Source organism: Pogona vitticeps, chromosome 3 (assembly GCF_051106095.1).
Source record: "Pogona vitticeps strain Pit_001003342236 chromosome 3, PviZW2.1, whole genome shotgun sequence".
Classification (NCBI taxonomy): Eukaryota; Metazoa; Chordata; class Lepidosauria; order Squamata; family Agamidae; genus Pogona; species Pogona vitticeps.
The window spans coordinates 167,497,238-167,512,869 of record NC_135785.1 but is presented as its reverse complement, the minus strand read 5'-3'; the positions used below and the strand labels follow the sequence as shown (position 1 = coordinate 167,512,869).

At 39.6% G+C, this 15,632-nt stretch overlaps 1 protein-coding gene across 10 annotated transcripts in view; it reads left to right on the top strand.

Annotated features, from left to right (window-relative positions):
- RASA3 (RAS p21 protein activator 3) overlaps positions 1–15,632 on the top strand; it is a 189,435-nt gene that overhangs the window by 158,347 nt on the left and 15,456 nt on the right. For 6 of the 10 annotated variants that reach the window (XM_072994574.2, XM_072994577.2, XM_072994572.2 and 3 more), the window contains 6 exons: positions 1,702–1,779; positions 3,237–3,314; positions 6,015–6,088; positions 6,616–6,663; positions 11,393–11,499; positions 11,905–11,987. In XM_072994574.2, coding sequence (XP_072850675.1) covers positions 1,702–1,779; positions 3,237–3,314; positions 6,015–6,088; positions 6,616–6,663; positions 11,393–11,499; positions 11,905–11,987 — 468 coding nt within the window. The remainder of the gene's footprint in view (positions 1–1,701; positions 1,780–3,236; positions 3,315–6,014; positions 6,089–6,615; positions 6,664–11,392; positions 11,500–11,904; positions 11,988–15,632) is intronic. The other 4 variants (XM_078391461.1, XM_020783990.3, XM_072994573.2 and 1 more) reach the window with 2 other exon arrangements.

The following is a 15,632-nucleotide window of genomic DNA, read 5'->3' as shown; positions in this document are numbered from 1 at the left end:
CGCTGTTCGATGTCATGGACAGAAAGTCTTAACATGAGAAAAAATGAAGAAACCTCATCAGTGTTAAGTACTACATTTGCACTGTAGATAGAATTTAGGAAAATGTTCTCAGGGTGCAGATACACACTTATCAGGAAGGTTGCCCCATTGATTTCAGTAGGATTTATTTCTGACCAGACATAAATGGGGGACTGCATGTTACCTGCAAGAGCTATCTCAGCACTATGGATCAAGGAATGGAACAGAGGGCATTTGAAATTGAGGGCTAAGTGATTGATGGGGAACCCAAAAGAAGCTGATCTGTGGGAGCAGTGAGCTTGTTTTTGTATGCGTGTTTGTAAAGCAATGCAATTACGCTTCATTTCATTACAGTTGAAAAATTAAATGTTTAGCTCTAGTACAGAATCAGGCTTCCAGGCATACTCTTGGGATGTCTCTGCCTCTCTCCATCCCATATGTTATGACACACTTGTTCTAAAATCCCCACAAGATTCAAATAGAGATTGTGATGTGCAGGAAGTTGCTACTTTAGCCAAAGAATACAAAAAGCCATATTGGGTGTATCAAATTAAGTCTCACCATTGTTCTCTTTATTTACTTTTGATCCTAATAAGAATATTATATTTCCAAATGAGCTACTGGTAGTTTTCTCAAAGCTCAAGGTGTTTTCAGTCACCATGTTTATAAAAGAATAAGAGAATGAAAATATATGGATAAATATTATAATTATGGAGATGTGGAAACTCACAGAGAAAATAAGATAGGCACCGAAGCATTGAAGTCCTGTGGCAGCTGCAAGTAAATTCTGTATCTTTAAACTTTTTTCAAGGCAGCATCTCCCCATAAAGGTTGAGAATTTTATTAGTGAATCTAGAAAATGTATTTGTAATGGTTTCTGTAACCAGTAGTGCAAACTATATAAAACACATGATGTCTGTGAATGGTACAGACTGTTATATTTTGAAAATTGTGTAGAATGATCTCCTATCTAATAGAATACCAAATTCCCCATCTCTCCTTTTTTAAAAAAATAATAATACTACATTTGCAAATGTAGTGTGATATAGCTGCTATACCAGCTTTTGCTTTTACATAAAATCAAAGACATCTTGGTAGGTTAGAACTCTCAGTTGTGCCAAGACATGTTGACTACACATTTCATATGGTAGGCCAAAAAAAAAAAAAAGACCTTGCCTAATGTTGGTCACAGGTAAATCCTAGGTGGCTTGCTTCTTGGAGCTGCTAAACAGCCCCTAAAACAAATTGTTTATTGCTATGTGTTCCTTCCTGTAACAGATTAAAAATAGTTGGCATTTTTACTGTATTTTAAATATCAAGGCTAGTACAATCAGCCCAGTAATAGCATTACCATATTCTTTTCCCCAAAAAGTGCAGTTGAAATAATTACAAGATTTGGGAAGAGAGGAGTCGTTTCTAGAAAGAATATGCAGAGAGTTGATCTTTATCCAAATAGTGTGCATTAGAGAATTAAGCAAGGTAGCTCAGGAATCATTCAGTTGGAGCAGGTTGGGCTTGATAGTTGTCAGATAGACTTCTAACTTTCGTTCTCTTATATTTTAGGTATAGAGCACAGGAGTGATTTATGTTGTGTGTAAAATAGAAAGTAGCATGGAAGTACAGTACAGTGTTTGTGGTTTCCTGCACGCTAACCATAATACAATGATTTTTGTCCCTTTTTAGGATCCTCAAACCTCAAGAACTTTGACACTGATATCCAAGACTATACAAACATTAGGCAGCTTGTCAAAGTCTAAATCTGTAAGGATTTAATATTCTTTTCCCCTTTTCTTTTCTGGGTCACTTTGGCATTTCATCCATTTAATCTGTGTTCATTTGATTATGAAATTAGAAACTTGGGGGCATAATTCTTTCATATATAATTACAGCACTCATAAGCAAAAAAGGTCTTCATAAGAGAAGGATGGGGTTGGATAACATCCCCTTCCCCCAGTCTTGTGAGGCTGCACGTTTTATTAAGCATAGCCAATGGTGAGGGATGGTAGGAGCTCCAGGGTGTCAATAGCTGTAGAGCAACATCTTCCCCATCCCCAGCCATAGGAATCATAGAAACCTACATACTCTCCTGTACTGTCAGCAATGCAGGCTTAGCTTACAAAGGAATCCTGAACTTACGTGTATGTTCCATATCCCCATCCAGGCATCTTTTCTTTTTCTGGTCACATGAGCTTCAAAACCTGCATGCAGATCTTGTAGAGGGGATGTGGGAACAAGAATAAGGATTTGTGTGGATGCAGTAACTTACAATCTAGTGGTTCCCTGGGCTAGCAAAAATAGAAACTTAGCAGATGATTCACATCTCCGCTCAGTGTGGCCAGACATTTCCCCCTCCCCATTGGAACTGCAGTTTGTTTACATTATAAGGAGCTGGCATACTGTTCAAATCATGGGAAATAACATTTGGCAACCGGGGGGGGGGGGGAAGAGGACTATCATGTTTTATTTTGCATAGGTTCTCATTAACTGCAGCCCACTTCCTCAGATGCAAACAACTATGCCAGATAAAACCTGTTAATCTTTAAATTGTAACAAGAATCTTTATTGCTTTTGCTGCATCAGGCTAACACTGCACAGACACCTCCCTTCAAAATTTGGCAAGAAAACCCCACAACCTTAGTCAAATAAAGATTGGCCAGTGCTGCCTACATACACTGTTTGTGTGAATTTTGATGATAGTTTGTTTATATATTCTAGTCTGGTTCTTCTTTACCAAGCTATTATTGTCAGTTCAGAATAAATGGCTAATTCAAGAAACTAGACTTTGAAGGGCTTCCAGAATTTTAAAAGGGAATACCGTATTTTTCGCACGATAAGACGCACTTTTTCCCCACAAAACAGGGGGGTGGAAAGTCTGTGCGTCTTATGGAGCGAAGAAAACAGATTATATTTTCCTGTTTTCCTCTCCTAAAAAATTGGTGCATCTTATGGAAAGGTATGTCTTGTGGAGCGAAAAATACTGTATTTGATTTGTGGGCTTAGCATAGGAACCAGTGCTTCTGCAGTATTCTTAGCCTGAGCTTAACTATCTAGATCACACACAAAAAATAAAAACAAAACAGTTCCAAGATCTTTTCATTACTGAGAAATACCTTTGCCCATGAATTAACAAGCTTTATTTCTTCTGCTGACCTTGGTGAATCAGTCTTAGGCGCTTTGCCTTAATTCAGACTAAATATCTGATGGTGATTGTATTTCAGGCCAGTTTTAAGGAAACTTACATGGCTACATTTTATGACTACTTTAACGAGCAAAAATATGCTGATGCAGTAAAAAACGTAAGTATTCCTAACAGTGTTTTACAGTGGATTTTGTGTTATTTGCATCAGTGTTAGGGCAAAATTGTCAGAGATGTGGTGGCACTCTGTTTAAACCACAGAAGCCTCTGTGCTGCAAGGTCGGAAGACCAGCAGTCGTAGGATCGAATCCACATGATGGAGTAAGCTCCTGTCACTTGTCCCAGCCCTTGCCAACCTAGCAGTTCGAAAGCATGTAAAATGCAAGTAGATAAATAGGTACCGCCATGGTGGGAAGGTAACAGTGTTCCCTGCCTAGTCACACTGGGCACGTGACCACGGAAACTGTCTAATGACAAACGCTGGCTCCATGGCTTGGAAATGGGGATGAGCACCGCCCCCTAGAGTCGGACACAACTGGACTAAATGTCAAGGGGAACCTTTACTTTTACCTAAAAATATCAGCTGGATCATTAAAAGCTTGATTATTTATATAATTGAATCTATTTAATTCAGAAATGTAGTTATTTGCCTCTCTGTATCCTAAATATCAACTGAAAATGAAAATAACAAGGAAGGAGGCCTAAAAACTTGATAAATAACTATTTGGATGGCTTTGGGACACAGTTTTGGGTTTTGATGTCCTTTCAGAACTGCAGTAAACAATTTTTAAAAAGCTACTATGGCTTAATTATCTTGAAACAGAGAGAAGGAATCATGGATGGGGTATATGCGCTTAGAACGTAATAACTGTTCCATCACCAGTATGTGGAAGCCCAAACAAGAGTGAACACCATTACATTTTTAAATGGTTTTAAATAGTTTTAGGAGTGGGGTGATGAGAATGAGGGGACCAGACACACAAACCTGCTAGAAGTTATTGTCTTACCAATTTCCTCTTAGTGTTGCTTCTATGCTAATCAAAGAACATGAAAAAAAGCTAGTGTGGGTTACTGTCAAATTACTGGTAAATGGACAGGTGATTCAGATGCAGAACCAATGTGGTATGGAAAACCAGAGTTCAAATCCTCGCTCATCTTTGGAAACTCACTGGGGAGTGGCAACAGAAAGCCATTCTTTGAACATCTGAGACACCTCTAAAACTGTATTAGGGTTGCCTGAGGTTGGAAGCGACTTGGCAGCACATAACACACTCATGCAGGTGATGTACCACAAAAGGTTTAAGATTTCTCAACAAGTCTAGTGAGAAGGCAAACTTTCCGTTGTTCTCTCACAGCTTGTAGGACCAGCAGCAATACAGTCAAAAGAAAACAAACAGGCATTACCTTTCAGAAAAGATAAAGGCAGACTTCATATTTATGCTTTAATAAATTGGTTAGTCTGTAAAAGTGCCATAGGAGTGTGTTCTTGCTCCAGCAAGATTAATATAAGCCTCTATAAAAATTTCTCCAGAGATAGTTATGTTTAAGGAAGGACGTGCAAATATTCCAAGCTGAATTCACATTTGAGATCCAAGGCTAGTGTTGCTCAAAATGAAAGCTTCTAAAAGGGCCTTTTCAGCAGCTGCCCCCAGACTATGGAATGCCCTCCCGACTGAGATTCGTCTGGCGCTGACACTGATGACATTTCGGCGCCAGGTCAAAACCTTCCTGTTCCAGAAGGCTTTTAACTGAAATAATATTAGCTGTGGGTCTGATGGCAATTTTATATATATTTTAATTGTATTTTAATTGTACATATCTTTATTGTATTTTAAATGCTGTAAGCCGCCCAGAGACCTTTGGGTAGTGTGGGCGGCATATAAATTAATTAATTAAAATAAATAAATAAATAAATAAATAAATAAAAGCATATTTCAAACATACCTATTATAAATGAAGGTTTGTCATTTTCTATTGTGTGAATATTCCACAGAGGTGCTGTTTTGGTAAAAAATTGTAAACTGTGGCCTATATAATTGAGCAGGAGAGTAAGGCTGGGGTCTCAAAAGCTTTTATTTTAGAAGACTGTAATTTCAGGGGTAGCTTTTTTAATATTCTAAAGAAAATGGGTGGGGAGTGTACATACACATGTGCACAGTCATAACTGTTATTTATTTATTTATTTGTTACATTTATAGGCCACCCATCTAGTTGTACCGACTACTCTGGGCGGGTAACAACATAGCAAATCTAAATACAGATGCATGTTAATGATTTATCTTGTCAATGTTAATTTTAAAATACCCTTTTGAAGACACAAGGTGATTTGATGACATTTTGTCCCATTAATGAAAAAACTAATTTAACATTAATGTGTTGAAATTAACATGCTACCCCAAATCCTATTGGGGACTGACACCGGCGTAAGTATAATTAAATAAATCATGATGTTGAATTGCCACTAATTAACAAGTTACTGCTTACATTCTTGGTCATACGCCAAGTCATGCAACTGAAACTCAACCAGCAGTGCAAGTGGCAGCTTGCTAATTAGTAGTGATTTACCCCTGTAATATGTGTAGTTATACTTGTGCCAGCATAAAGCCCTAGTAAGATGACTATTTTTATATACAAACTCTTTATATACAATATAATTTGGCATAGATCAGCTAGTTCACTTAATTGAAAACGTTATGTTCACGTGCAAATAAAGCATTTAATTATCTTCTTGTCAATAAATGGAAAATAGTTAATCTTTTAGAGCTAGCATTTCAATTTGTTCTTTTTCAGCTCTGGCTACAGAAATAATTACATGCTCTAAATACTTATTTCATATATGTTTATTGTTTTCTCCTTCAAGTTCCTAGATTTGATTTCATCTTCTGGAAGAAGAGATCACAAAAGTATAGAGCAGCCAATACTACTAAAGGAAGGGTGAGTTTATAACAGGTTGTTTTAAATAAATAAAGGCATATGAAGAATAAATGATATAAACTCTTGTATGCAGTGGAATCTAATATATATCCACTGAAGATTTGGAAGGAAGAAATAGAAAATTCAATTCTAAAAATTGTAAATGCTACCAAATTAGAGGAACTACAAGGGTAGGATTCTACCCTTCAAGGGTAGGATTGTAACTGAAAATACAAGCAGTTCCATTTTCACAAAAACAATTTTCTCAGTTACAAAATACTGTACTAAATATAAATGAGCTGAAGCTAGAAATCCTGCCTTCTTTTAGATGTAATTAATTTTAATAATACCCCATATTTATGTTAACTCCAGAAGTGTTATCATGGTTTTTTTTAATTTGCATTATTTTGCTTTTAAAAAGAATCACATATGGTATTGTATCATTCCCTTCTTAATAGTTAAATGTGATATTTCTGCATCTGTCTTTTTGATTTTTTGCTTCTGTCTGATTTTTTTCTGTCTCTTCTTGCTTGGCCTGCTGGGTTAAGGACTCTTAAACTAACAATAAAGAAAGTTGATGATAATAGTTCATGCAGGTAAGATGGTAAGGGCAGTTGGCACTTAGCCATAGCTACCTGTCAACAGCGTCTTCTCCCTTCATGTCAAGATAGCATGTTTGACTTGACTTTGACAAAACGGAATTAAGCTGTGCTTAATGTCCATGGAGTGTGGCTGAAAAACGGATGGGGATATTTCCAAATGTGATGCTTTGGCAGCTACTGTGAACACATAGAAGTGTGTGTTTGTTTATTTTTCTCTCAAAGTAGATACCTTATCTAATGATTTTAAATATACAGCTAAAGCTTCTTAAAATTCCATCAGAATATTTTGTAAGACATTGAGATGTTAAGTCTAGTATTAGTCATAACTACATCAAAAATTGTCCGTAACTTAAGAGTTGGAGGTTGTTCAAGGTTCATTGAGCAAAGCTATGATTTTGGTTCCTCCTGGAGAAATAATTGTTTAAGTGGTCAGTATGAGTTATGTGTGCCTTATAACTCTCCCTGTGCTTTATCATGCCTCTATACCAAATAAGAGAAAGCCAGTAATTCACCAGGGTCAGAACTGTAAACTGATATGTGATGCCTAAAATATTTGTGGTCTCTCTTCTCATTTTGCTGTTAGCTGGCATAGAGAAGGTCTTGGTCACTCAGCAAGCACTCATTGCTTGTTTGATCTTTTTCAGATAGGAGAGAACAAGCTACATTATCTTACAAAAAATCTCCTTAATTCAGGTCTTGGTATAAAGTAAACAAATGATGTTTAATTAAGATGGTTAACATTAATGTTTGGCTCAATTTAGGCCAAAGTCAATTAGAATGGCGACTTGATTCAATTAGGTCATGATTAATTTAAAATTAAACATTAAAGCATTTTAATCCATTGGGGATGGAAGGAGTGAGAATAGGTAGAATTGGTCATGGCAACAACAGCACCAGGAGTGGAGTTCACAGCGTGTGAAGTGGGTATATGAGGGGAGAGCAACAAAGCTGTATCAAACAGCTGCTTAGATCCATTCTTGAGGGGAGTGTTCACCAAGCTGGCATTTTTCCAGATGTGTTAGATTACATATACCATTCCTACCCAGCAATTGAATGATAGGATTTGGCATCTTGAAAGTGCCAGATTGGGCAATCCAGCATAGATTACTAAAAGAGGAAATAATAAACAACAAATGCCAACCATAGTAATAGAAGAGGTAGCTGTGTTAGTTTGTGCATATGTTATAGGTAAAAACAATATTAAAAAATTGAAATAAAAGAACAAATAAAACGGACAAAAATGTGGTGCCACCTTAAAGACTAACTGTTGTATTTTAATGTGAGCTTTTATGGACAAGTCCACTTTCTCAGACATAATAAGAGAAAGATATAACATGGCAAATATTTATACATGGCATCAAAATACAGAGATCATGGTTGGTTGATTGGTTGATAAGAAAATCAGTAGGTATTTAACAATGGGGTGACAGACTCTTTGATATACAGGTATATTCCATTGAAGCTTGTGATGTACAGAATGTAAGAACCTCTGTCATGAGTAACAATGGTAAAATAACATGAATGCTAATTATACTGAGGAGACTGGCCTTTTAAAGTTCCTAATGATCTTTTCTTTATAGGAGGTTATCTGGGATAATTCACACATGTGGTTTTGGGGAGGGTGGCAGCTAATAACTTAGTGTCTAATTTAATCTTGAATTGAATTGATTGAGAACCTTACATAAATTTAAATTAAATTAGCTTAATTTAACGAACACCTTAAATCAATTGTGCTAACGTTCCAAGTTCTACAAATAAAGTAACTGGCAATCTTCTTTTCCTAAATACAGTTCTACATGTTCTGGTCATTACCAAAACAACCACTGTCAGTGCTGTTACCATCAGCAATCTTCTTAGCTTGTGTCAGAAGCAGTCCAGTGGTGCTTCTTGAGTAGAAGGATCAGCTGAAATGGCGCTCTCATTGCCCAGAGGACGCCCAAATGTATTCACAGTCCTCATCTTCTTTAGGGAAGCTCCTTCCGTCTTCATCACCCTTGAAATGGTCTTAAAATATTTGATTCTGAACATGCTTGGGAATGTGCATTGGAAAAGCAAAATATTAGAAAGCAAGCATCAATGTTGGTTAGAGCTGTTTTATCTATCTTAAGAATTATGGATGAAGGCATGGGAAGCTTCAGAGGACAGCAGACACAGGCTGTGGATGGAGCAGGTGGGCTGCAGGCTGAGCCAGTTCCCATTCTTGTGTTCCTGAATCTCCTTTAATCCAGACTTTTATTGTCACCCTTTGAGTTTTGGTTCATGCTACTTCCAGTGCTATATCTGCTGGGCCTATGGGTTTAAGCCCTGAAGTTTGGATATAAGTCTCATTGGCTGACAGTTCATTCCATCACAACTTTCAAGACCTACTTTTAATATGTGTGTCTTCTAGAAGCCTAATAAACCAGAGCTCTCTTGCTTTCCTTTAGCTATTTAGTCACAAGTGATAGGGATTTAACCTAAAGATTCTTAAATGTTATCTCAAATTACCTGTTCTTCCCTGTGTTTTAATTAAAATCTGCTGAAATTGTCTTCAGGGCCTTACAGAAAATGAAATCAAATTATATGAGAGTACAGGCATGCCTTCTCAAGATTGCCCCCCAAGGCATTAACTTTTTTGCCTCCCAGAGGTTACTAAAATCTAATCCTTTGGGATTTTGTGGAAATACTTCTAAATTTCAGGTTTCAGTAGCTTACCTCTAGCTCCACCTTGGAGTTTGACATTTTGATAGGGGTTTGCATTTACTGTTTTGTTTTTCGATAGAATGGTGTACGGTGTGCAACATCTTGGCTTCCTATTTCTGTTTAATTCATTATTGTTTTTAATTAATTACCTTAGCTCAATTTCTGTTAAAGGGGAAATAAAAATGATTTTTAAGGTGGTGACACTCTGAAGGTTGGTGCATATATGCACCCATCTTAAATATATAAGACTTCAACTTATCACAAAACGGGTGAAGATTTAAATAATTGAGTAACTCAGTTGTCCAGGTCTGTAAGTACCTTTTTACCCAAAGGTTGATTGGTCTTAGCAAAAACAGAAGCTGCTATGCCATCAAGTGTCAGCAAAGCTCTTTTAGTTCAGGAGAAGGAATGTGATAACAATTCAGCTCTGTCCTCAAGGCTTCTAGTATTACACCTCCTGAAAGTTCATTTCTTCTTTTTTCCTTTGAACATCCACTCTCATTTTATAACTCAGCTGTGCCTCTCTTGAAAATGCCCTATGTTTTTTTTTACCAGATTAAGTTTACCTATACAAGAATTGTATATATTTGTGAGTATTTGTAAGACATGTCTTTCTGTCCAGTGTAGCTATCTATTTAAATAGATTATAAATACTTCATACATAGAGGAGTCTATAGGACACTTACATACCTAATATTTGATTACAGGGAACGACTTTCAGAATGATTTTTTTTCCAGATTGGTTGCTGATACTATATTATTGATTATTCTTAGCCCTTATTGAGAGTGGGTGCTGCTCCAAAGTTCAGGCAAACTCTTTCCAAGGTTTATGCAATGGTGGCATTTCATAGTCTTTGTGGGGGAATCATGTGTCTGAAATCCTTCCATGTGGAAAGGATTTAGTTACTCTTCTGGGTCAAGCTCAAGTTTATTATGAGGGCACTCTTTTACCCTCAAGAGTCACCTACAGGTGATCTGGCATGGTGTAGTTCTGAGGAAAAGTGACTACCGTATTTGCCGGCGTACAAGGCGACTGGGCATATTAGATGACCCCCCAACATGTCCACTCAGAATATAGAGTTCATGGCCGGCAACGAGGAGGGCGAGAAGGAAAAGAAAGGGAAGCGAGCGGGTGGGCAGCGGCGGCGGAGAAGGTGGAGGGGAAGGAGAAGCAGCTCTCCGGTGGCGCGCGGGTGAGCTGGCTCAGCTGTGAGGGCAAGAAGGAAAGGGAAGCGGGCTGCGGAGGAGGAGGAGGAGGGGAAGGAGAAGCAGCTCTCCGGTGGCAAGCGGGCAAGCTGGCTCAGCTGCGACGGCAAGAAGGAAAGGGAAGCGGGCAGCGGAGGAGGAGGAGGAGGGGAAGGAGAAGCAGCTCTCCGGTGGCGCGCAGGCGAGCTGGCTCAGCTGCGAGGGCAAGAAGGAAAGGGAAGCGGGCGGTGGAGGGGGAGGAGGGGAAGGAGAAGCAGCTCTCCAGTGGCGCGTGGGCGAGCAGGCGAGCTGGCTCAGCAGTGCGGGGCGGTGGGCTCTGGCTGCATAGGCATGGCTGGCTCTGCTTCCCTCCCTCCGTCCGGACCGACCGCCTGCCTGCCCGCCTGCCTTCCTCTCCGGCCGGCGCGACCCCGCGTCACTCACTCAACGGCGACGGCGGCAGCTCCTTCCTGGCCCAAATGAAGTGCACCCAGCGTACAAGACGACACACCCCCCCTATTTGGAGGCTTTTTTTTGGGCCAAAAAAGTCATCTTGTACACCGGCAAATACGGTATTTAGCTGAAATGAGCAAACAAGTGTATCCAAAATATAAGTTCATACATACATATGTGTTTCTTGGTGACTTATTTCACTTGTTTCTGAGGTCACACTAAGCCACCCAAAGTGGTAGAATATACCAGATGAGCAGGATATAAATAAATAAATAAATAAATAAATAAATAAATAAATAAATAAATAAATAAATAAATAAATAAATAAATAAATAAATAAATAAATAAATAAATAAATAAATAAATAAAAGGGATAATGTTGCTGTGATCTCATCTGCAATAGGTTCATGATCAAGAGGGCACAAGGGAGGAAACGGTTTGGAATGAAGAACTTCAAGAGGAGGTGGTTTCGACTCACGAACCACGAATTTACCTATCAGAAGAGCAAAGGTATCATTATTGCTGCCTTTAAGAAACAATTATTAATATCAAACTTTTAAAAACAGAAAAATCTTGTCAAAAAAACAACAACAGAGGACTGCCTAGTTACTTCAGAAATTTATGGTAGTGTAAAGTGCAATATTGGTATGAAATTGTGGCAATTTCTTGATATTTTCTTTTAAATAATAGCTATAAAGGAATGAAGGCTACTTTCATTGTATTTTCAATTCTACATGGCCTGCAGCACTTCAGGTTTTTCTTTTAGTATTTTACAGCATTTGTAATGTAAAATAAGTGTATTCCTTTAAAATCTACACTGTCATTTTACTTAGTTCCTCGACAGTCATGGAATCAGTGTGTAAAAGACAGAGTTTTAAAACAACCTGCTTCTTTTTCTGCAATTGCCCACTATAGGTGACCATCCGCTGTGCAACATTCCAATTGAAAACATTCTGGCAGTAGAAAAATTAGAGGAAGAATCTTTCAAAATGAAAAATGTAAGCAGCTCGCCCTGCATTTCTCTCTTCATTTTAAAAAACTATACTTTATTAACATCCACTTGCAGTCTGTATTTGTAAATGAATGTTTCATACACGTAGACCAAAATTCTGTTGTTTAGTGTAGAAAATTGCACTAGAGTAGGCCCTTTGAATCCATGAGGATTTAGTAAGTCACAGTTAGAGTTAGCATTTGAACTAATGGAACTTGTGGAAAAATTGATTCAGTGGGCCTATTTCCGTGCAGTTTACTAATCTAGAGCAGCAGGATTTTGGCCACTGTGTCAGCATGCAAAAAATGTCATAGCTATTCCACCTTAAGTCCTGCAATGTGAATATCTCAAAATAATAGCCTGTTTTGCTAGAAATAAATTAGAATTCAGCTAACTGCAGCATGCTAATAGTATTTTTCTCCTGCAATTACTAGGTTTATGATACTCTGAGGCTATGTAACTGGGCTGGAGCAGGGTGGAGTGGGCTAAACAGGGTTGCATAGAGATTGCATATGCCATGTGGTGCAATCTTTGTGTCCACATGGCATAGAGACCCTATTTGTCTGCTGTACCATTTAGATTTTTTTTTTAGAAAACTGAAGGCTTCCTCATGAGAGTGGGAGGAGACAGGAAGAGGTTAAGTGGGTTCTTCTTCGTGGCCTCTGCAAATTACACCCTGGGTGATCCGCTCCTGCATGGAGCCTCGTCGGAAAGTTCTAGAGCTTCTGCGGTAGCAAAAAACACAATAGAATAAGGCCCCTCCCCCCTCGAATAAGTACCTTGCTGCCAAAGCTCCCCTTCAGTTTTCTTTCAACCGCCACGTTGAGAGCCTCATAGTTCTGCTTCTGTGAGTAAAAGAGAAAGGGAGTTTAATCTTGATTCCTTCCTGTTATCAATCTTTTTTCCTTTAAACTTTTAGGTCAAATTCATTATCATCAGAGATTTTTTCTTTTCTACTTCGCTCAGCCTCTGGCCGCAGCACCCCCCATCATCTTTTTTCTCCTCAAATTATTTTTTCCTATTCATGGCCCCTTTGGGCCTGTTTAAACACTGTGTGGTCTGTGATAACAAAATACCACTCTCCAATGGCCACGCCAAGTGTCTTTTTTGCTTGGGAGAGGCACACTAGATGCCCGCCTGCCAGCATTGTAAGAATTTCAGGCGCGGAGTCCTCCGTTCTCGCTTATCCAGATTAAAACTCCATCTTTGGGAACAATCCCTTCAACCAACCAAAAGGGCCCAATCTCCTTGTAAGGCCACCTCACAAACCAGAGCAATGGACAAGGCTCTTTCTGAAGCCTCAAAACAACGTCCATCGACCACTCCACCCCACTCCAATGCTCCATCCACTTCATCTAAAACTTCAAATAACCATAAATCGAAGCGCTCGATACCAAAATCCTCGATATTGAAACCCTCCACTAAACGTCAAATGTCCACTGAAGCCTCTTCTGTTCCAGAGCCTTCTCCGCCTAAAAGACCTAAACAGCATAAATCTAAAGCTGCAGTTATTTCTCAGCAGCCTCAACAAACCGCCGAATCAACCTCTATTCGTTCACCTTCTGACGATGATGGAATCCCCTCTCATCAACCCTGCTCCCAATCACCAGAATGGGATGACAGAGTCGATTGATTAACATCTTCTCCTCCCAGTCCTCAACACTCTGTTCTTTTGAGCAACCCTACCGTAGTAGTTGCTTCACCTGACCGGGTTGACTCCAAACAACAACAACTTATTCGGTAACATCTGATGGTCCACTGTGACCTCCTCAGGGACATCAGCCCCAACAGTCCCTGGAGCCATTTATTTCATCACGCATCAGACCCGTGTTCAGCACTCTCACCGGGTTGCCATTTGCCTCGACCAGTCCTCAACCAGACAAACTGTAACCGCCAATCAGCCAGTTGCTCTATTCAGCTCAGCCATACCTTCCCATGGCAGGCCTCAATCTCGACAGCCATCGGTGTTGAAACAGGCCATATCACCGTGACCCACATCAACTCCAACCTGCTCCCTACCTGGCACCTAAAAGACCCAGGATGGGCGAGCAATTTTCTTCTACATGCAAGACTTTTACAGCTCCACCCTCCTGATATTTTCCCACTCATCCAGATGAGGGAAATCATTCCTCTGGCTCAGCATCTCCAGTGTCTATATACTCCACTGCTTTACCAACTCATCAACAACCTCCGTTTCAACATCACCGAAGCACAGGCTTTGATATTGATGATTCTCAATATCCATCCTGGTCCATAGACACTCGTCCTGTCCCTCTATCAACACACGATTTCCATCGCCCGATAGAACCAAGCCATCGAACTCGACATCACTATGACCCCGAGTTTGACACCAACATTCAGCCATATCAAATGACATCTATGGACACTCAGATGACATCTCTCGGTATTGAAAATCCTCAACACCAATAAATGCCCATGGACATGCCGCCTCCATTGACAATGAGCCACAAATGTCAGTACTATGACACTCAACGTACCGACAACAAAGTTGACCGACAATCAGTCAACTCCTGACACAATCCTGATTATTCTGATCACGGATCCAGACCTCAGACGCTGTCAGTATTACTTACCTCACCAGAATCCAACCTTGTCAATGCCGACCCACCATCACCAGCAGAAGACTTACCAACTTACGCCCAATTTATGATCCATATGGCTAAGTCTCTTAATTTCCAAATCAAACTTCCTTCGACAGAACCACCCAATCGTCTATGCAACCCAAGCTCTAAAGATACAACTAGTCCAGTACACATCTCAGTGCTTCCGTCTCTACTCAGCACTGCTCAGCAATCCTGGATAAAACCAGCCTCTTCCCATATCATGTCTAAATGAATCAATAACCTCTACAGAGTCCATGATCCTGGAGTGCTATTTCTTCAAAAACAACCAGTTCCAAACTCTATTTTGTCGAAGCCTCACAATCCGGATCTCGACATCGACAGACCCTCATACCACCAAATAAAGACAGAAGGATTGACTCAATGGGAAGATGGCTTTATTCAACAGCACCATTCACCATGCGTGTCACTAACTAGCAGGGAGCCATGGGTCCATATCAATGTTTCCTTTGCGACAATATGTCAACCTTTGTCAAATCTTTGCCAGTAGATAAAAAAGTACTTGCCCAAAGCTTTCAACAAGAAGGTCTTTCTGTTGCCAAACAACAGATGCTTTCTGCTAGGTACAGGTTAGAAGCCACAACAAAGTCAATGGCCACTTCAGTAGCCTTATGATGTTTCTCTTGGCTAAGGACAGCTGGCCTGGCTGAGGATGCCCGCACACGTATTGAAGACCTCCCATTCGATGGCGCAGGCCTCTTTAATGCTGAGACTGATGATATTTTGGAAAACATGCAAAAGAAAAGATCAGCAGCTAGATGTTGGGGAGTTTATCCATCTTACCCACAACACCCCCAACAAAATCAGTGGAGACAACCCTACAGCTCATATCAAAAATTCCAACATCATCCTCCAAAACAAATATCTTATACACCTTATTTCAGAAATCTAAGAAATAAACCCCGCCAACAACCCATTACTAGGTGCATCAACCGCAAGCCCAAACATCATGTTTGACACTACCATGACCGAGAGCGCACACCCACTCCAACCATCCTGCCCTCTGGAAA